The 22025-nt window shown below is 43.6% G+C and overlaps 1 protein-coding gene and 1 pseudogene across 27 annotated transcripts in view; both read right to left on the bottom strand.

Annotated features, from left to right (window-relative positions):
- Positions 1-341: 341 nt before the first annotated feature.
- The window catches only part of TPM1 (tropomyosin 1), a 28992-nt gene continuing 7308 nt past the window's right edge, over positions 342-22025 (bottom strand). For 4 of the 26 annotated variants that reach the window (XM_043918851.1, XM_043918859.1, XM_043918858.1 and 1 more), the window contains 8 exons: positions 14657-14790; positions 12317-12434; positions 11078-11148; positions 10222-10297; positions 9694-9756; positions 9348-9417; positions 7830-7908; positions 6089-6289 (listed from right to left, as the gene is read on the bottom strand). In XM_043918851.1, the coding sequence (XP_043774786.1) occupies positions 6286-6289; positions 7830-7908; positions 9348-9417; positions 9694-9756; positions 10222-10297; positions 11078-11148; positions 12317-12434; positions 14657-14790 (615 nt within the window). In that variant the 3' untranslated portion in view covers positions 6089-6285. Of the gene's footprint in view, positions 2454-6088; positions 6290-7825; positions 7909-9347; positions 9418-9693; positions 9757-10221; positions 10298-10743; positions 10820-11077; positions 11149-12316; positions 12435-14656; positions 14791-22025 lie in introns of those variants that run through there. The other 22 variants (XM_043918853.1, XM_043918865.1, XM_043918864.1 and 19 more) reach the window with 8 other exon arrangements.
- LOC122704330 lies at positions 14701-21890 on the bottom strand (annotated as a pseudogene). Its single transcript, XR_006343839.1, has one exon. The product of XR_006343839.1 is annotated as a cytochrome b-c1 complex subunit 7-like (transcript).

The raw sequence follows: 22025 nt of genomic DNA, 5'->3' as shown, positions 1-22025 counted from the left end.
ACTGTAGCCTGCCAGGCTCCTCTGTCAGTGGAATTTCCCAGGCTGCCATTTCCTCCTCCAGGGAATCTTTCTGACCTCGGGATCAAAACCATGCCTCCTGCATTGGCAGGTGGATTCCTTACTACTGAGCTACTGGGGAAGGCCCTTTGCTGCTTGCTGTAACTTTAACAGACCAAAGGGATCCTGCTTTGAGTGCTTCTGGGAAGATGACACAAGAAACCCACTCCCTCCCAGACACTGGGGTATTAATAAGCTTTAAGGAACATGCGTGAGGGAAGGTAGGTCAATTACGCGATCTGAAGTTCACAAAGTAAAAACATACAAACGACAGGACCACCCTGTTTAGAAAATGTCCTACAATGTGCATTTATTCCATATCATTGTACAAGGTTTCCATACAGTTATAGCTCTTAAGACAATGTGTTTTCTTCACCATTGTATGTGGTGCCCACATCTTTCACTTGAACATGCTGGAAATCCACATCACATGCTATCCCACAAGTTGTAACGAACTGCAAATGTGCCAATTTAGAAGAGCACGGTGGATTACAAAGCTTCGGCTTTAGTGAATTCTGGCAGACAGGATCCACAGTCTCACCTCATTGTAAAACTCACGACAAAATAAATTAGTGTTGGACAGACTTCTAAATCGTACAATATTTAAGGAGAGACCACAGTGGGACCTTTTGTTTAAAGTAGCACCAATTCACACCCGATTGTGTTTCCAACCTGGTCCCTCCCTTCCCCAGGTTACCCTTCCTGGTCATGCATCATTGGCACTTTGAGTGGAAATCTTTCTGCTTCCTCAAGGATTCCTGGACTGACTAAGCATACTGTGTCACTAAACTCTCTACGGCGTGGCAATGTCAACTTGGGAAATGGCACATTTAAATTATTGTCACCTTGAACACGGGCTTGCCTGTGTGTGTGTGTGTGTGTGTGTGTATGTGTGTGTGTCTTCCCCACCCCCAATCTAGCTGGTATCTTGTGGATGTTTCTGTGACAGTGGTCAAAGTAAATAAAAAATGCATTAAGGGGTTTCATGGTAAGCATGGTGTTTAAAAACAAAACGAAACGAAAAAACAAAAACAACATGAAAGAGTGTGGTCGCAGCTAAGGAGGTTTTCACATGTTGTTTAACTCCAGTAAAGTCTGATCCAGCATCTGGTGCATACTAAGGTTTTCTTCTTTGGCATGAGCCACTTTCTCTGTGGTGGGATTAGAAAATTAAGTCATGAATAGCTGAGCTTTGGACACAGCGGTGGTTTGTACACTTAGGCAGGCAAACATCAATCACAAACACAGGATGAGATGATTAGGACCAGGCATGCTCGTAAGACACGACTCATTTCCAGACAGGGACCTACAAAGGGGAAGCTGTCTTGGACCTGAAGAAACCACAGGCACAGCAGGCTCTCACAGAGCGGCCAGGTGAATCTCCACCAGCAAACCACGGGAGCAAAATACAGGTGGGGCTGGTGGATGTTCACTGATCATGCGCTGTGGGAACTGGGAGAGGTGCTCGCAGCACTCAAGTTATAACAGCAGCAGACATTTCTCAGTTACAGGCAGTTAAGGTCTGAGAGTTGCGTTGTAACACAATCTCAGAGAAAACAAAGATGACATTACTAGACCTTCTGACAACGTTTCAAGGATTTATTTCTGTTGCTCGTTTAAAAAAAAAAATAACCAACATGTTTCATGCACACTCCAGTAGGACATTCTCTTATTATTCTCACAGTGTTCTATTTATTATTAGCATGACATTCTCACCAGATTCCAACAACACTGTTAAGACTAAATAAAAGCATACCTTTCAGACAATCGGGGACTTCTGACATGAACTCCTGTTTTCAAAAGCTATTTTGCCCAAGCATAGGTACATTTAATCATATTTCAAACACTATACCAGATACTTAGAAGTTAGAAATATGAATATGCAATAGGAATATATATTATATATATCACATCCTATATATAATATATATATATATATGCTGATACACACTCCTCTGCTTTGACTTTCTAATTTTAAGCAAGACTCAGTTCTCTGTAGGAAATAGAAAACATTTTTTTGGTTCTCATTATGCATCAGTCCAAATAAGAGGACCTGCTATTGCAAAGATGAGTACTGAACTGATTATAAACATTGACCCATATACACAGATGTAATTTTACCATAAAAGCGGTTTGGGGATTAAAGAGAACTTAATTATTCCAGATATAAGAGGAAAATGCAGGCAAGGCCAACCTTTCAACTGATTCATGTCTGCAGAAAGTAATCATTTTCAATCCTACTATCTGAAGGTATGGCAGTCTTATACTTCCTGACATGGGCTGCATTCCTAGAATTCAGCCCAGGTTCTTCCCCACTTAAGTTTAATCCTCATTCAGGGCCAGCTTTAGTTGGTTAGTTAGGCGGCGGTTTTGCTCAAGTTGCTGGTAGAGTTGATCTGTACAGGTCAGCAAGCAGGTTAGCAGAAGAGAAGAGGCAGAAGGAAGAGAGGTTAGCTGGAGTTGGTGAGAGGGAGTAAACAGAACACAGAGATACCTCAGGTGCTGGTCACTTGCTGAGCAGGTTCCCCTCACCCCATGAGAAGCTGTCCTGTGCCCAGGAAAGGCCTGGCTGACCAAGGAAGAGACAGGACTCCTCTCTTGGCAGGAGGAAAGGGAAACAAGAGGAGGAAAGGGATCCTTCTCCTCGGCAGGATCCGAGGAGGAGAGAGGGGGCATGTTCCTTATGCATCTCACTAAAACCACCATGTGAACTGGGCCCAATGAAGCTTCTGGCAACAGCCTCAGGAACTGGGGCAGGGCTGGAGGTGAGCCTAGTACACCATCCACTCCTTGTAGGGCTCAGTGACTGAGAGCTTCCTGCAAAACCTTAACCTACCGTTTCTGCTCATCCCTTCCTGGAACCCTTTCATCTCCACTCCTAGGGCTGGCTTTCCTCTCAGGTGGCCCCTAGAGGGGGCCACTGCCACTGTATTAACAGTTTTGGAAATGCAGAACTAAGCTCCATGTCTCTACCATAGTCACTGTGCTACACAGCGTAAACTCTCATCCAGCTTAGAGATAGGGTGTGTTACTCTACACAAACAGCAAAAGAATAAGCACTTACTCCGCTCAAAACTGATTTAACTGCTGACTTTCTAAAAAGGATGGCATTCTCTGGTGCTAAATGGACATGTATAAAATCCCAAATGTCCACATGGAGACTGGTATGAAGTATGTTTGGCAAAGAAGGCAGCTGCTAGTCAGCTTTTATCTGATGGGGAAACCAGGGGATGCCCAAACAAGGATAAGAAACTGGCCCTTATCACGGAAAGCTGAAGGTTACAGAACTGTCTTGCATGCCAGTGACAACCTAAACCCACAATCTCTATCTTAATGATCCTGAAGAGCTGACAATCCTACACCTGGGGAGAATAAAAATGTTCAGTTTCTAGTTCCCAGGTCTGTTGGGAAATCAATCAATTCTCATTTTAATATTCTCTCATGTATACAGAATCTGCCTACAATGCAGAACTGGGTTTGATCCCTGGGTAAGGAAGATCCCCTGGAGTAGGAAATGGCAACCCACTCCAGTGTTCTTGCCTGGAGAATTCCATGGACAGAGGAGCTGGGAAGGCTACAGTCCGTGGTCACAAAGAGTCGGACACGACTAGACGGCTAACACTTTCACTTTCACATATGGTAGGAGATGAGGAATACCTTATATTCACTGTTTTTTTAGCTTGGAATATCTCCACCTTGTCTTCTTTGCTGATCCAAATGTTCTGAATATGCAAAACCCCAGTCAAATGTCATCTTCTCCAGGTAGCTCCCAGTCAGAATTACTGTCTCTATTCCTCATGGACTCTAAATGTACACCATCTGCTTCACAGGTCAGACCTGCTTCACTCATCTATCTTCCCACAAGATGGCCAGCTCACTGAGAACAAAGAACATTTCCAGTTCATCTCCTGACCACATCCTCCCTACCTTTCACAATGTCCTGCATGCTTGGGGGTTGCAAAATTTAACCCCACTAGCAGCACATTCACACTCTCACATGTGAGACATCACCATGGGCATGTAGATGTCTTAGCTTCCTGAACCAATGTACAGTCAAGCTGGGATGAAAGAACTCTGCAGAAACCCCAGAGAACCCAGAGGGTCGATGTGAATGCAGTTTAAATGACAGTATCCTTACAATGTCCTCGTTTGGACGTGCTCTACTTTGGCTGCCATAGAAATGGTATGCTTGGGGGGCCTGGGAAATATTTATCCCTCCTGTTCTACCTCCCCAATATCTGGGGCGTCAACTGCCAACTGCCAATGTTTTTGGGGTTTGGTCCAACCAAGGCTATTGCAGCCGCCGCCTCTATGATGGCATGATCCGCTGAGCTAGAAGCCTGGGTCCCAACAATTTCTCGATAAAATCAACTAGCTATTTATCCTCTTGTGTGCCCATACCTTCTTGGGCTGTTTCAGATTTTTTTTTTTAATTTGGCTAAACCCTGTGGCATGTGTGATATTAGTTTCCCGACCAGGGACTGAACCTGGGCTCCCTGCACTGGAAGACAGAGTCCTAATCACTGGAGTGCCAGGGAAGTCCTTGGGCTATTCCAGATTTGCCTTTGCAGTCCATCAGTTTCCCATTTCTCCCTGTAGAATATACCTAGAGAAAGTGTGAGAGTCTCTGGAATGGTTCCCCCCAAACTGGTGTGCCTCCAGAATTAACTAAACATCTGCTCCGCACAACTTTCAGACCTGTCATTTCTTTCTATGGCAGGAAGCAGGGTTACTCAGAGAAGGGCCCACTTTTATTACTCTGAATTTTAAAAGAACAAAGTAGGAATCATAGTCAAAAGCAGGCCCAAGGAGCCCTAGGAAAAGAAAAGTAAGGAATTACAGGGAGAAAGACTGTCTAGATTATAAATTTTAAAAAGTATATTATACCACTACTAAATTCACAGCCCTCTTAAAAAGAGTACTTTTACTCTGTTCTGAAGTCTTTGTAAAGTGACTGACATTTTCAGTTTGCTCAAATTTATTAGAACATAGGGATATATAAGTACTTAGGCTCAGAAAAACTATACACAGATAACAATCACTCACATTTAAAACACAGGAGAAATATAGCCAGATTGTTGAGGATGAGAAGTGTTGGGCATTGAGAGAGAAAATTCCACATCATTTTAAAGTTCTAATTTTGTGATGTGTTTTTAAAAAAATCACTTACATGCTATTCTTTAATTTATAAATATAACCAATAAAATAAACTATAACTGAACAATTTCTATTATTTTTAGGGGGTAAAAAAAAGAACCAATTTTAATAGCTATGCTTTAAAAATATTCACAAATAAAAAAAAGTTATCACAAAGATTATGTAAGTATAAATCCCTCCTAAGAATACATGATGTGCTTAAGAGCAAAAAAATAAATCTTGACTTGAACATACTCATATGTTCGTAAAACCTAAGAATGTCATCTCATGATCAAAATGAAGGTGGCTGAGGAATGAATATACTTTGTGCTGTAAAAGGATGATCAATAATGATCTCAACTTACATTGTTTTTGTATCCACATCCTGTTCATCTTCTAGGATATGTGTGGGCTGGCAGCCTTTCCTTAGTTAGCTCCCCACTCTCAAGCAGGAGAGTGCTTTTACATTTAGATGTAAATACCAACACAGCAGGCTCACCACATCCCAAACTCAACATTGCACACGAAGGCCCTGCTCAAGGCAGACCCTCTGGCTTCAACAAGCAAAATCCCCTGTGTGAAGGTTCTCAACCCATTTCACACACCAGTACCATCCCAATCCCTAAAAAGCACAGCTGCCTGGACCTAACTCTAACCTTTGCAAACCAAAACCCAGAGAATGACCCAGGCATGTGTATTTTGAAAAAGTTCCACAAGAAACTACCGCTTTAGAGACTGTTGATATTAATGAATGATGTTCAGAATAGAAAAAAAAAAAAAAAAGCAAAGCAGCAGCCAAAAATTTACCCTCCTGTGTGTGAAGCAGATTTGTGGTTTTATTCAGCGTTGAAACTAAAATATCAATAAATAAGAAGTAAAAAGAATAGCAAACAGAAACAGCTTACATAGTGTTTATTTTACACTGAAACGAGGAGCTTCTGTACAAGAGGAAGCACAATGTGAACCTGGCCCTAAGGCAGGATGTGAAAAGAAAGAATCAGGGTCAGCTGGAGAACAGACAAACTGCAGAGCTCAGAGAGGTGGGACATCCAGCTCGATGAAGGGGTCTTGGGAGAAGTGAAGCAAAGATACTTATCTGCATGAAGAGAAAAGGTGGGAGAAACAGGAAAAAAAAAGTGGCACAATGGAAAACGGAAGCCAAACGAACAAATGAGAGCAGCTCTCGAAACAAAGGTGAGAAGCAGACATGCAAAACCTGCGGGAGGATGTAAATCCTTGCCCACCAGGGTCTGGGCCCCAGGCCAGCACCAGCCTCTTCTGCGGGAGGGATCATGGTAAGACGACCCATGAGCAGAACTCAGAAACAGATTTTAAGCTAAGCCCACCTTTCAGAGTACATAACCAAACGTGATGCTGCAAGTTTTCCTCATAGAATCACCACATTTTAGCAATCAGAGACAGATGATCTGATCTACCCCCTCATTTATAAATGAGCGGAGAGAGGATGGAATTTTCTCCAGTTTCCATGGTAACAGTCACGTCTCCAGGGGTAGCATGATGATTCTATAATGTGTAAGGCAGCAGACACATGCCAACACTCTTCAGGCTACCATTTTTCTGCATGGGTAAGCGAATGACAGGTGGGCCTGGAAAGCGAAATTCCCAGCTTATGTGGAATTCAGTGCCATCTTGTGAGATTAAAAGGCAGCCTCTGTGAAACACTCCAAGTTAGAATTTAGTGGGGCAGAACCGGTTCAGTGTTCAGGCTTGGTTAGTAATATGAAAGTTAGTTGTGTATGCTCCAGGTTCTCGTGAGATTAAGACTATCCACTCCACCCTTACTGCCCAGCAGTAGTAAAAGCCGGGCCATTAACCCTAAACTCGTATCACACAATCTGTGCTTTATGTCCCATTTCTTTGACACAGGTTGTGGTGTTTGTATATTACTTTTTATATAAACAGAAAATTAAACCCCTCCTAAAGAATACATGATGTGCTTAACAGCACACAACCTATGCTTTATGTCCCATTTCTTGGACATAGGTTGTGGTGTTTGTATGTTAATTCTTTTTATATAAACAGAAAATTAAAGGCTTGGATACTCAGCAGAAGGTTCATTTTTGTCTAAAATTCTTAAAAGAAAGATGTGATGTTTTACAGCAACATCCTTTATGCTGTTCTGGATCAATTTCCCTCCTCTCAGAGCCTCAGTCATCTGAGGGTGAAGGGTTCCTTAAATTTGTATTTTTTTAATAAAAAAATGTTCACGTTATATTTAATTGAATCACAGGAAACTGACTTTTGCTATTTCTTGGGCAATTCTTGCACAACTGCATGGCTTACTGATTTTACTTGAGCCTAGTTTACGTTCCTAAAAGTATAGTGCCCGAGTCACTTCTATGCGAGCTCACTGCATGGTGGGAACGATCTAGCTCAGACAATGTGAAGTGAATGGATTCTGAGAGGAAGACGGTTTGTACGGACAATCTACTTGGCCTATATACTAAGTAGAATGTGAAAAAAAAAACAAACAATGACTATCCTAGATTGTGCAAAGAGAGTGAGTAGAAACGTGTAAAGGCAGAGATTCTGGAGATACAAGAGGGAGTGGTGGCGAATTGCTCACACTAGCATGTGGGCACGGATGTGAGCAGGCAGGGTGGATGAACATTTACATGGAAGTCATGTCGTTGAGAGCGTGGTCCAGCTCCTCGCTGATGGCTTTGTACTTCAGTTTCTGAGCATACAGCTCGTCTATGACCAGGAAGTGGAAGGCAGAGGTGCAAGGACATGGAGAGTGATCAAGAGATGGAAGGTGAATGAGGGTGGCAGGGACACCATCCCGACACAGCAGCAAGAAAAGGGCAATGCATGAAGGAAGTGATGCCGCAGCAGGTGGCCAATGCAGGAGACGTGCGTTTTGTTTTGTTTTGTTTTTTTAATAAAAGTGAAACAAAAACAGAAAGAACAAAACCCATTAGAAAATAAAAATAAGAAACTCAATATGAAAATTGTAACAAATATGGTAGTAAACCATGTTAAAACCCTAAACAAAACCACAGAAGGCTGTCTCCTGGTTGGGGGAGGAGCAACAGGACAGCTTTTCTTTTATAGAGCTATAATTTAACTACACTGGAGTAGTCAGCCACCTGCAACTATAAACAATGGAAAAAACAGCCACGGGCATTGTTTTGGAGGAACAATTTGTGACTACAGTCTGTAATCCTTATCTGGCTCCACCTTCAAACCACTGACTTCCTGACCAAGCTAGACCACTGGGAAATGGATTTCTTGGTGCTATCCAGACTATTCCTTGTGGCCTTCCCACTCAAGCTTCCTTCACTGGTCCAGGAGGCTTGAAAAATGAAGAGAGCCACGCTCCTCACAGTGTCACTATGCCAAGTTTGTACTTCGGCTTTTCTAAAGATGGTGTCATACCTTGCTGCACTTTGGAGCCTGTTTTGCCCCCACGTGTCATTTTCTCTTTTCTACCAGCATGGTTATCATCTGAACCAACACCCAATCCCTTCTCTAGCCCCACCTTCACCTTTGATGTATATATTTCACATATTTTTTTTTTTTTCTTTTTTCACAGCCTTGGGGCTCAACATTTGGAATTTCTGAGAGACAGAGAGGGTCTCTGTTACCAAAATAAAACCTAAATATCAGCGAAGAAATGCTTACGTATAATGTCCAAGTACAATAATGCCCTGTTACCCGCCACCCCCCCCATTTCAGGGCACAGAGCATATGCCAAGATGATTAGTAACTTAGAAAAAGAAATTCAAACCCTTACATCGAATTCACACTTGAGGAAAGATTAAGTTGTGCCTAAAAACCAAATCCTTACCATTCTGACAATAAGAAAGTATCACTGAAGACAGAAAACACACCAGTCGTTCTCACCTATAACTGCCTCACTCACAGTGAAAGATAAACCAGCCACACTTCTAAGAGTGTGCGGTGGAGCCACTTGGCATCTGCTGTTACAAAAAGAAGACGGGCCCCGTCTGGTGGCTAGCGGTCATCTGGTGAGCAGAGCGCTTAAGAGCCACAGAACTCCAAAGGGCAGACCAGAAAAATGTGCAAGCGCAAAGGAGTGTGTCAAGGAGGATGCCATGACTGGAAAGTCACTTTGCCATGTCAGTATTCAGCCATAAGGGCTAAGTTAGAAACAAGACTTCAGATCTTACCTTCCAAGTCATCAATGCTTTTCTCCAATTTAGTTACTGACCTCTCCGCAAACTCAGCCCGAGTCTCAGCCTGCAATAATTCAATTTATTTCAATCAAAATTGGGAAGTTTTAGGTGGCCGGTAGCTACAAAGATAGGGAAACTGAAAGTCAAGCCTGGCACCCACAAAGTGGTCTGAAACCACCCACCAGTGAATCACCACGGTGAGAGGGTGGCTGGCTACCACTGCTGGCTCTCCAAGCCCACCCCGGAATACCCCTGAATCATTGTAACATTAAAATGAAAAATGGCTCCACAGAGACAAACTCAATCCAGTTGGCTTTGTTTAAAACACTCCCAATATTACCTCCTTCAGCTTGTCAGAAAGGACCTTGATCTCTTCCTCGTATTTGTCTTCCTTCTGCGAGTACTGTAATCAGAGAGAATGTTCCAGATGTCAAGCCACAGCTCACCCTATACTTGTGTCTTCTAATACAAAGAAAGTGCCAGCCCAGCCAACAGATGTTGAGCATCTCTCGGGAGGTAATGGAGCCTCTGGGATCAAATGGCACACCACAATGCGGTCTCTGCTTTCCTGCCTATTGTTTTACATGGGATAAGAACAAGATCACTTATACATTTGGCACTTGGTTTAAATTAAATTGTTATGGATGACTCACATACTCAACACAAAATGGATTTTCCATTGAATAAAAAAAAAAAAAAATGAATCTGGTATCAATAACCATCAGGAAATTGCCTCAAAATGAGGCCTCTGGCTAAAGTGTCTAATGGACTATCCCTCTGACTGGCAGGGCCTCAGAAGGGAAAAAGGGGGTGTCTCTTGAGTAGCTCTTTAATGATGCCTCTCCCCCACACGGTGCTCCTGGCCTACCTTCTCAGCCTGAGCCTCCAGTGATTTCAAGTTGTTCGTCACAGTTTTCAACTCTTCTTCAAGCTCGGCACATTTGCTAATGTTTTCGATCAGAGGTAGAAAGGGTGGGAGACAGGCCAGAGGAAGGAGGAGAGAAAAAGGAGAGGGATGGGAAAAAAATGAAAACCAAGTCCTAGAGAACAAAGGGCTGCCTTAAAGAAGCCAAACCATCAGGGGCTGAGATGTCCAATTTCACCATGGACACTGCCCCGGACCTTCCTTCCAACAACAGAGAGGTGGAGAGACAAAATTCAACAGCTTCAAAGTGTGATGATTTGGCTTCTTTTTTGGCTGCACCAAAGAGCATTTATGAAGGAAAAACAAGAGTATAAAGGACCCAAAGAAAGCACTTAAAGCAAGATATAAGATAGCAGAGGGTGTAGTGAAGGTGCAGTCGTTATAAAAACGGACCAGTAGGCATTGGAAGCTGAAAGATGCCTGGGTTGCAGTTAAACCTAAAACCCATACGTGAGCCATCAGTACCTTATCCTCTGCAGCCATTAATGCTTTCAAGGTCTGATCCATTATTCTTAATTGTTCTTCCAGCTGTCGAACTTGGCTGTTAGTGGATACAGGAAATGCACAAGGCCATTCTCAAAATCAGTGTGCAGGTAAGGCATGCAGTGATACACGCATTCATACACAGACACCCCACACAAGTCCTCCATGTTCCAAACGCGTGGCTCATCCACGTCGAATGAGCACAGGAGGAGCCCGGAGCTGAAACAGGTAAATGTGCAGCTGCCAGAAGGTCATGCTGTTTAGTCACTGCTCCGCAGCACCCCACACAGGGCCTCCTGGCGCCGGGCCCGCTTACCCTTCTGAGAGCTCAGCCCGCTCCTCTGCACGCTCCAGGTCACTCTCAATGATGACCAGCTTACGGGCCACCTGCAGAGAGACAAACACAAAACACATACACCATGGGGCTTCCAAGCTCTGAGTATGGTGTGTGTGGGGGGTGGGGGGGAGGGCAGGGGCTAGACTCAGCCCCTGGGAGTTCTTGCCTACAAATAAGATGATCCTCTCTCCCGTGGACTGGAGGGGAAGCAACTCTCCACCAGGAATGCCCAGGGAGAGGAGACCATCTGCTCACAAAGATCCAGAGTGGTCAGTTATGAGTAGGCAGGCACATCTGAAGTCTGACCCAAGTAAAGCCTGTATAATTACACAGCAGCCAGACCAACTGTGGAAAGAGGGGGAGAGATGAAATTCACCATCTCTGAAATAGCAGGATGATGAGACACGATGCCTTTTATGCTGAAAAGGTGGGAGCTGCAAGGCAAGACTGAAAATAACCCTAAAAGAACTTCATCAATTTAGAGCTCTGTACCTCCACTTCCTTTTGGTGGAGGAGGTTAAAAATGCCAACAGAAATAGCAAGAAATGCTAACATGAGAAGTTGGTAAGATGACTAATGAGGTCGAAGGAAGAAAGGACCAGGAAGAAGGGATCCTATGAAGCATTTCAAAATGAGTGAGCATAGCGTATCCTGGAGAGGATGATGATGATGAAGAGTCAGTGGTGTTTCAGGAGAGCTAAAGGGAAAAACTAAAACCTTAAAGAGTCATGTGGGCTCTTAACACAGGAGGGTGCTTTCATGGGGACATGACCAGGAGGTGATTCACCTGTGAGTCGTGAGGAGAGAGGACAGACTGAGAGGTGCCTCCATGAATCCAGAGAGCAAATGTGTGGTCTGTGTCTCTACACCGCCTAAACTGGGTTGCACCAGGCGGATCTCACGAGGGGTAACTGCCTGCGTGGTGAGAGCATGAGGCTCCTTTCACAAAACACAAGCGACCCAACCTTCCCTGCTGTCTGGCCAAAGACCTTCTGCCCTAGTCTTTGAGGGTGGGGGACAACAAAAGCCCTGGTCTTTCCCAGTGCAAATGACTCCCTAGTAGGATCAAAACTAAGAACCATCTTCTGGGGACAAAGGAACTCTGCTTCTCAAACACACCCATTTCTGCTAAGGAAACAGATGGTTTCATTGCTCCCCCAGTCCCCGCTTCTGGGCCATGGCTGGGGACCCATGAGGCCTTAAGCTCCAGGATCTGACCTCTTCATACTTGCGGTCGGCATCCTCAGCAATGTGCTTGGCCTCTTTCAGCTGGATCTCCTGAATCTCCATCTTCTCCTCATCCTTTTGGGCTCGGCTCTCAATGACTTTCATGCCTCTGAAAAGGAAAATTGGCAGGAAAAGCCAAGATTTAGAGGTGCCTTCCATGAACTCCCATTGCACAGCCATGGTTTGTGAGGTTCAGTGTGACTGACAGACTGAAACATAGCTACTTTCATCTTCCAAGCCATGAAGTGAGACTTTCCAGAGCTGAAAGCAGGAAAAGACATCCATTTCCCTCTCCCTGTTTATTGTGAAGGAAAGCTTACACTTTTGGTACTGCTGACACTGTCCAGGCAGCTCATGTTAAATGAAAGGCACCAGGACATGGTCCTTTTTTTCGAATCTGGAAGAGGTGGAATCAGAAAAGCCAACATGCTTTACTTGCTGTGTAAATAATGGGATTTCTTCCCTTTTCCAGTGGGAAGCCTCAGCCTGAAAATGGACTAAGGTTAGAATAAAAACAAATTTACCTTTGTGTACTTTCTTTCCACAAAGAAAGTAGCTGTTCTTACCCCTTTAGCAACAAATGTAACTATTAGATTGAACCAAAGGAAACTACTGATATTTGACCATATCCGACCTGTAAAAATGGCAATTTCGTGTGGACAACTTTGGAGAAGAAACTGAGTTTTGCCTATAATGACGCTTTTATATTAGAGGGGTTGAAAGCCAAGACCAACACCATCTTCTTTGTTAATGTGTATGTGTGGATCCTTCAGCGTGGCGTAAGCTATGGAAACTGTTAACTGACCTATGAAATACTGCAGATTTATGCAATAAAGTTATGTTAAAATGGGATTCATTTATCAAAATCTAAGTAAGATAAATCAATTAGAAACATAAAGACTACAATGCCATTGTAACACAGAATGCTCAGAGAACCTGAATTTTTCAACTCTGAAGGTCTGAACTTTACTGCTGGGTTAGTCTGGTATTTCAAAGGAATATTGGGTGCTGCAAATAGGAACTGAAGGGGGAAACTTATTAAACCCATTAAATCTATTAAAAAAAAGTAAAGACTACAATATATCTTAGGAGACTGGAATCCTGCCTCGGCCATATATTCGGTTCAGGCAGGCCACACCTGTCTCTGAACCCTAGTTTTCTCACTGGTAAAATCAGAGGACTGGAGTAAGTGATTTCTAAAATACTTTTTTACTATAAAGTTTAACGTTGCCAGATTGCCTTTCAGGTTCACTAACAAGTGTATTTCAGGAAGAAACCAGCCACAAAACCACTGGTTATGTGTATATCATAAGAGATGGTAAGTCATCTTTAAAAATTCCCAAACTCTTAGTTAGAAAAGAGACAAGACGCAATGGTGAATAAGGAGCTGAAAAACTTCAGCTAACAAGCCTTTTTAATCCTAAAGTCTGAAATCACTTTTCCCATGGTGGCAGGGAGCAGAAATGCACCTCAAAAATGGAGAAAGGGACAAAATCAGTGACTGCATATATCTGCCAGGTCACAGCACAGATACGCACTGCCAGTGTCTGAGACACTATACTGCTTCCTCATCTCTCTAAGGACAGAACTCTCTCCAGTCTTAAGGAGTCTTTCTTGGAGTGCTTCCAAGCAACAGGAGTACATTAACTTGAGCAGCTGAGAATGAGAGAAAATGCCTGCTGGAATAACATGATGGCTGATATGGCCCTGGTCTTCCTTTACTACCACAAGGCTGGATCTTGCAGTCATAAGTCAGGGAGAGCCAGGTCACGGGGTGAGTGGGCTCAGAGGACATGCAGATCTGACTGTATTTACTTGTGCACGCATGTCTTACCAGCTTTACTAAGTCCAACACAACTTACTTTTGTGGATTATATTTCTGTTTTATCTGTGCTTTCTCTTTCACTCATTTGTTGGGCTATTTGACAACTGACAGCCCATTCTTTATTTACCTCAGCCTAAGCCTTCTGGGTGTATTTTAACATAAAGTTATCTTTTAAACAAAATGCAGAATTGCTCCATGGTCAGCAGGAATGAAAGAACCAAATTACATCCCTAGAACCCCCCGTTTAAACACCTATCTCCCTCGCTGGGTGGTGAGCTCTAGGAGGGCAGGAACAGAGTCTTTTTTTTCTTTGTAACCTTGAGATTTAAAACAAAAGTGTTTCACTGGTGTTAAACAAATAAAACCAGTAGTTACACCTGGATCAAGTGAGGAAATGATGGCACCAAGGTACTGTGAAATCCTTGGACGCCCAAGATCAGAGAGCCCTCTGGTTCCATCAGGAGGAAAGGCTGTGCTAACAGGTGGGCTGGACGACGAGGCCTCACCTCTCACTCTCATCTGCTGCCTTCTCGGCCTCCTCTAGCTTCTGTAGAGCTGTTGCCAGACGCTCCTGGGCACGATCCAACTCTTCCTCAACCAGCTGGATGCGTCTGTTCAGAGAAGCTACGTCGGCTTCAGCCTGGGCAGAGAGAATGAGAGGTGTTTAAGTGTTGAAGAGGACGTGAGGGTAGTGCATTCAAGAGGGGCTGGACTGAAATGCTGGTTCAACAAGGAAGCCTGGCTTTGTGGTGAGCTACCCTAAAGTGTGCTACAAGCCGTGGTCAACTCTGGGGTTGTTGGATATGTTCATCCATTGATTTATCCAGTGGGTGTTCACCTTGGGGTATATGCAAATCCACACGCATCATCCTCGTGGGACAGAGGGACCGTCAGCAACACTTTCTCATTTGGTTCCTTTCTAACACAGATTTCAACATGCTGGCTTTACCTGACTCTCAGAGGGGAGCGTCATCACAGCCACCTCACATGGTGGGGGCTGAGGTGTGGATAGAGGCGACAGGACTGACCCAGGCTCCCTCACACAAGATGAGAGGAGCTCAGCGAGAACTTGGGACTCAGGAGTCTCAATTCTCCTTTCTTCTGATCACATTCTCAAAGGGGCGTTATTAAATATTTTAGGAACTAAAAGATTTTTAAGTTCAGTGGTTCTAAAATATAAAACTATACAGAGACACAACAAAACCCAGTAAGCCCCCGTGCCCTTCGGCACCTCTTGAGGATAACAGGTCACACTGGAATAGCGCCAAAACAAATTTCCCAAGCGTCTGTGACCTAAGCCTACAGGCATTTCTCACAAGTCAGGGTTGCTACAAGAAGAGTTTCAAACTCCTTAGAAGAAAAGCAGTACAGATACTGTTTTTACTTGGTATCTATCTCTGAAATATGCTCTTTTTTTGGGGATGTGATGTTTACCTATAGTTAAAAGCATTTGTTACTATGAGCCTCAGGACACTTGCAAGACTGGCTGGGTCCATTACATACACTTGCATTGGTGGCTGTTTAAATATTACGCATGGAAGTGAAAGATGGAATTTGCTAATCTGGCAGCGTTTCCTCATCTACTTTGAATGTGTGCTTATCCTGCAATGATGGGTTTTTCAGGACACTTGGGAGTTTTCTAAAAATTACAACCTGCACTTAGGGATGATGCTAGCTCTCTACCTACAGTGCTGTCTTCCTTATTCACATTCCTTCTTATGTGCAAGGAATCATGATTCTCTATACGGAGTATAATAAATGTCTACTGAACAAAATAAGCAAAACCAACTTACACAAAAGCAACTTTCTGAGTACTGGACCCACGGTACATGGGCTTGACATGTACAAGTAGCGAGAGTCTTCGATCACAGCCTTGAACTAAAGGAACACGAGAACACTCTGCTCTCTGCTCATCTAGATTTGTAAAATTTTAAAAGTCAAGTTCTCTCTGGGAAAGAGAGGTGATTAGGGCATCTCCAACCATGGTGAAGGACTCTATAAAAACATTCAAATACACTTTTATCTCGTCAAAAATTAACTATGTAGTAACAACTGGCTGACGGAGGCAGGGAGTAGGGGTAAATGTGAAATGAATCCAAGGTCAGTTTACAACTGTACCCACCCACAAAGTCAATCATTATAGATGCACAGTGAATAATGGGCCCCACCAGGTCTCAATGGCCAGTGAACGTTGGTTTTTTTTGGGGGGTGGGGGAGGGATGAGGGTAATATGGATAACACATTTCTTAAGTACGGGAACTTTTAAAAGTTTTTAGCCCTGTATTAAAAAACAAAAACAAAAAATTGGAAGAAGGTATACATTAAGGGCATATCTTTGGGTCAGGTCAGATTTCTGCATTTTCCAGTTCCAGGAAAATTCTATTCCTTCCCCCCCACCCCAACAATAATTATAATATTTATTTAAAGCAATACATTTACAGCCCAAATAGTTCTACATTGTACATTTCAGGTTTAACCAACTTCATAAAAATACTTGAGAACAGCTGTATCCACAGATTTAGACTACTAAATTATTTCTTTGCCCATTTCTCTCTCTCTTTTCTTTCCTAAATAACCTCTTCCAGATATCGTTCAAGGTAGAATTTATCTGCCTCATATTTTGTCCACTGCTCTTTAGGCAGGATCTGCTGCCTCATGCTCAGGTCCAGCACTCTCTTAATGTGAAACACTCTGTTACTATAAAGGTTCTCAGGAAGCCTTCTTATGGCTCTTTCACATCGTCATTCTCATATATTGTATCATCTGGCATTAAGCCCAGTTTATTGAATCCAGCAGCCTTATATACCATTTTTGAATACCCTCCAGCTCCACCTGCTTGATGCTGAAATGGCTGGCCTGCTCGCCATGTTGACCTGAGATAGAAGGAAAATTCTATTCCTTTTATGAACTGGGGTGGGAGGACAAGCAAGCAACTCTGAAAGCTGAAAAATAAAATGAAGAGCAAAACAAACCCACCCTCTAAAATACCACCAAGAAAAAAAAACTCAGTAGAGTGTCTAGGTCATGTACTCAAAAGTATTTTCTCCCTCTTTCTTAAATATGCTTGTTATAGATGCTGTGGCCAGAGAAATGTCAACAAGATTTTCAAAACAATTTCTGTAGCCACCACACTAGAAGTTTCCAGCTCTGTTTTCAATCTGGGCCCTGACCTCAAGGACTTTGTACTCACAGAAAGGAGACTGTTTATGCTCCAGGGAAAGGACCTTTCAGGTAACAGGCCACTCTGGGTCCCCAGGCTCCCATGTACCTGGGGCGTCAGAGACAGCACTCTATGTTCATTCCTGCCTCTGCACAAAAGATCTTCCTCCCAGAGAGGAACCCCCATTGATCCAAGTCTTTGCTCTTCCAGCCCCCACTCTGCTCTTTCTTTAGCTCTGGATGCTGTTTTATAAATGGAACTTCTTTCCCCGTTGGAGCATTTTGTAGAATCTACATTAGGGGTTGTGTCCTGTAGGAATACCAGTCAACAGGCCCCATAAAGGGCACCCAAACAACGGCCAGGAATGGAGACCAGTTCCAGGAGCCAGGACTGGGTCAACCCAGAGAACAGACCTGTGAGTGGTCCACAAAAACGGGGTCTCAGATGTTTAGCTCAAAGGGTCCCTAGTTCCCACAACTGGCTGTCTGAGTTCACCTGAAGGCACGTTAAAAGTACACATTTCCAGGCCCCATCCCTAGAGATTTTGATCCAAGAGGTCAAGAGAGGGAGGTGGGAATCTGCACTATAAAAAAGCAACCACCCACCACCCCACCCAAAGACACTGGCAAAGCCTACAGGAACCACTCATGGAGCTCTTTGTTGAGAAAATAGGAAGAGGCAAGGACCTCTGACCCTGAGGGTTGAAGCATGCTTGGGTCACACAGCCATCAGTGGGAGGCAGGACGAGCATCCTAGTTCCCTGCTCCTCCAGTACAGGCTCACCTGTCTCACTTCTCAAGGCCTCCTGGAGCCTCAGGGAAGCCCTGGGATTGTTGGTTCTCACCTGTGGGGTCTTTCCACCTTCTGACATCAGCGCAGCAGGTTCTCTACAGTCACCCCCAATTCAAACCCCGGACTGAAAGAAAAGCCTTCGGGACAAAACCTATCCAGGACTAGAACTGTACTCATTATCATCTGCTGAGCAAGTCCTCTCAATGCTTTTTGAAAAAAAAGGCGTGGTAAAAAATTAAAAAAACATCAAGTAACACCAGGAGGGGAACAGCTCACACAAGGACACGGAGCATTTGCTTTCAACCCCAGAAGCCAACACCTGCTGCCCCGGGAGGTTTCACAGCAAGATGGGCAAAGGTGCTTGTAGGTTATGACCTGAATTTGAAAGCAGTATCTGGGGAGTATGTATCCCTACAAAAGCTTCCCCAGGGAAAAACCTGGACTCTTACAGGCTTCTCAGGCCTTACAATACTGGTCTGATCACAATTTAATTTGGCTCCTTAGAACAGAAGATACATTCTGTTTCATCAATTAAGGGCACTCTTTTCACTTTTTTTTTTTTTTTATTATGCTGTGTTCAAAAGGCCCACATCTCTCACCTTCACTAGCTTTTATTTCTGGTATGCATTCTCTGAGTTCTGAGGCTTCTTCAGGTATTTTCTAAGGTTGTTTTCATCACAATACCTGGGCAGTCTACTTAAGACTTCATTGGCTGTTGCCTCAGTACAAACCTCAGTCACCGGACCATTTGTTATTTAAAAAGCAGATATAAACAACAAGGTGTTTGGGAAGGGTCACAACCCCAGACACAAATTATTTCCAGGCATGAAAATCACCCTCAGTGTCCTAGGTTACCTTCTAACAACAGCCCACGTGTTGACACTGCTGGCAAAGTCTTTGTTTGGGATGTTAGTTTCTTTTATTTCAAAAATGCTATTGTGTCTCAACATGTTATGAGCTACTCAGAAAAGAGACTGCTACATTAGTAAAGGCTACCAACTGTCATCCTAGAGAATTGTTGTTAAGCAGCCACCAGGTGCCCTGCACGTGTGAGGTGCCTTGGAGCTGTATGTGCCTTGCCCCATCCCCTTCCTCAAGGTGTGTGCTGGCTGTTCAGTCATGTCCGATTCTTTGCGACCCCATGGGCTATAGCATGCCAGGCTCCTCTGTCCATGGCATTCTCCAAGCAAGAATACTGGAGTGGGTTGCCATTTCCTGCTCCAGGGAATCTTCTCGACCCAGGGATCAAACCCAACCCTCTTTTGTCTCCTGTGTTGGCAGGTGCATCCTTCACCACTGAGCCACCTGGAAGCCCTCTTCCACAAGGTACCAGCTACCTATACACAAAATAAGGGCAGGTGTACACCATTCCTATGCACCTCTACAAGATGCTACAAAGCCATCAAAGGCAGGGTCACACAATACAGCAAAAATATTTCTCCCAGTCAAATCTGAAAGAAAACTTTTATAGGGCCTAGATTTTCACAAAATCCAGATGTTACAGTCAATATACCTAGAGACAATTTAAAAATAGCAATGATTTTTACTTTAAAAACCAGTATTCCTGTTAAGACTGTTAAGAAGAAATAATGGTAGGAGAATAATATATTCTAAGAACAAATCCTCTGGAATGTATTTTCCAAGTCCTCCTGACCAGCATGGGATGATCACAGGTCAGGTCTTTTTATTTCATGCAAACTGTAGTTGTCCAGAGAAGGTTTCACCCTTTACTGTGTAACACCAAGCCACTAAAGCCAAGTTAAACTTCTGCCCTTATATGGTAAGGAAAGTGGAAAAAAAACATAGATGACATTAAGGGGCACTCCCATGGATAAGAGATAAAAACAACCTCTCTATCTGCACCAAAGCCTATAATTCGTGAGGCATATTTGTACAATGAGCAAGAAGCAATGTGAACAGGGCATTGTAGTACCTTAGCCTCGTCTATATATGAAAGCAGAAAGCCAGAGAGTACACTCCTGTTATTGACACCCTGGGGGGGGGGGGCGGGGGGCAATGTGAGCACAAAATACACTTTTAGAATCCTGGTCTCAGAAATATTTGCCAATTCTAAAGAGGGAAAAGGCTGGGATTTTTGTAAGTTGGTTTTTCCTATGATTTAATAAAGTTACCAATTAAGAACCTACAGGTTGCAACTCTAAGTCCCTTTGCTTGCTGGGTGCCATCCAGAAAGGAGAAAGGAGGACTGGCTTCTTCTCGCTCCCTCTTTTCCTTTGATAAGGACAAAAGACAAACAAAACCCCAGTGGGTCACAAGACCTAGAGTCAACCATTACATCCAGCAAAGTAGCTGCATTCCAACATTTTGAAGGGCCCACACACCTTGGGAAAAACAAACCAGTAGAAAAAGAGAGATGACTGCTTTTTCCAAGGTAAGTGCTGGTGCAACAGGGCCAATTAACTAACTACAGCCTGTCTGAACCTTTGAGACTCTGAATGTAGAGCCAAGTCTCCATATTTTTTTTTGCAGTGGCTCACGATTTTGTCACTAAACTTTTATCTCTGCTGCCAAGAAAAACTGTGACTGCTAGCTTAACTCACAGCTATGTCTGACAACTACCAAGAAACCACCTTAAATTAGCGATCTTCAAGTTTCAGTTTTGTAAGTTAGGAACACCTCTCAATCTGAAATTCTCTCTTCAGTGGTCTGACCCAGTCCTTAAGTTGTTGTCATAAAAAAAGCTCTGTGTCCGTCTGTCCAATCTTCCAGATAGACCATTTTCAAAAATCACTTTAAAAATTGAAGCTATTTAAACCACTTTTTAACATAAAGCTTTGAAAAGAATGAAAGCACTACCTTTAGCCAACTGGTCCAGGAAGGGTACTGTTAACAAAAACTAAGCCCAAAAGAGAAGGTGAGTAACAATGTGTCCTTCGTAAAATTTATCTTCTGTGTTTAACATCAATCACCAGGACAGGAGTGCCTAAGAGGCTCTCCTTCACAGGACCACATATACTCTTTCTTAGCAGGGGGAGGGGAGCTCTACCAACTTCTACCACTAACACCACTTTGACCCATCAAACATTCCTTCCAGCCTGCCTGTGTCCTCTCTGTTCAAGCTGAAACAAGAATTATTGATTAGAAGCATTGAAATGGAGTGTTTTAAGATGCAGTGAAATGAGCATCCCATTTTCAAAGCCCTTTGATCGCTGGAGAACTGAAAGCAAGGGAATAATGAGCGATGCAGAGTGCAAAGCCATTCTGATACTGACACAAGGCACTAGTGTGCTAAGCACCATGGCAACTTCTTTACACATACTCTTTTCATCCTCACAACAGGCAGGTACTACCATTATACACATTGTACAGTCCAGGAACCGAGGGGCTGAGAAGTTCAATGATCCGCAGCCTGAATCAAAAGTTCTTATCCATCATCCTCTTCTATTGGTTCTAATGGCTCAAGGACAACAGCGAGTCAGAGAAGGAGTTGGAATTCATTCATTGCCTGGCCAAATGCAGGAACAGCCATGGGACCTTTGCTGTCTTGTCCTCTACAGAAAATGATCTCTTGACTATTGATTTCCTAGTTCCTGCCCGTTTTATCTGAAACTGTATCTAGTTAGGCTTTCCTCTTAAGAGGATCCATTTGCTTCTAGGTGTTTTATGCAACACAGGTCCCATAGCTTCTACAGCCAACCATAACACCACTACATACACTTCTCATCTCAGTAAAGGCCTCTATTAAGTACTGCAGGCTACAGTCCATGGGGTCGCAAAGAGTTGGACACGACAGAGCGCGCACAGGCCACACGCACGCGCAAGCCCACCCTCCCACCCGAACAAGCAGAAGCATGACCGTGTATGAGCGCTTGTCCTAAAATTCCCAAGGTGTCTAGGTATCCTGATATAAAACACACACACTCAAAAACCAAACAGCAAACGCCTAAACTACCTCTGAAATC

Source organism: Cervus elaphus, chromosome 12 (assembly GCF_910594005.1).
Source record: "Cervus elaphus chromosome 12, mCerEla1.1, whole genome shotgun sequence".
NCBI lineage: Eukaryota > Metazoa > Chordata > Mammalia > Artiodactyla > Cervidae > Cervus > Cervus elaphus.
Note: the sequence above shows the minus strand (reverse complement) of the source record. Positions and strands in the feature narration are given on the sequence as shown.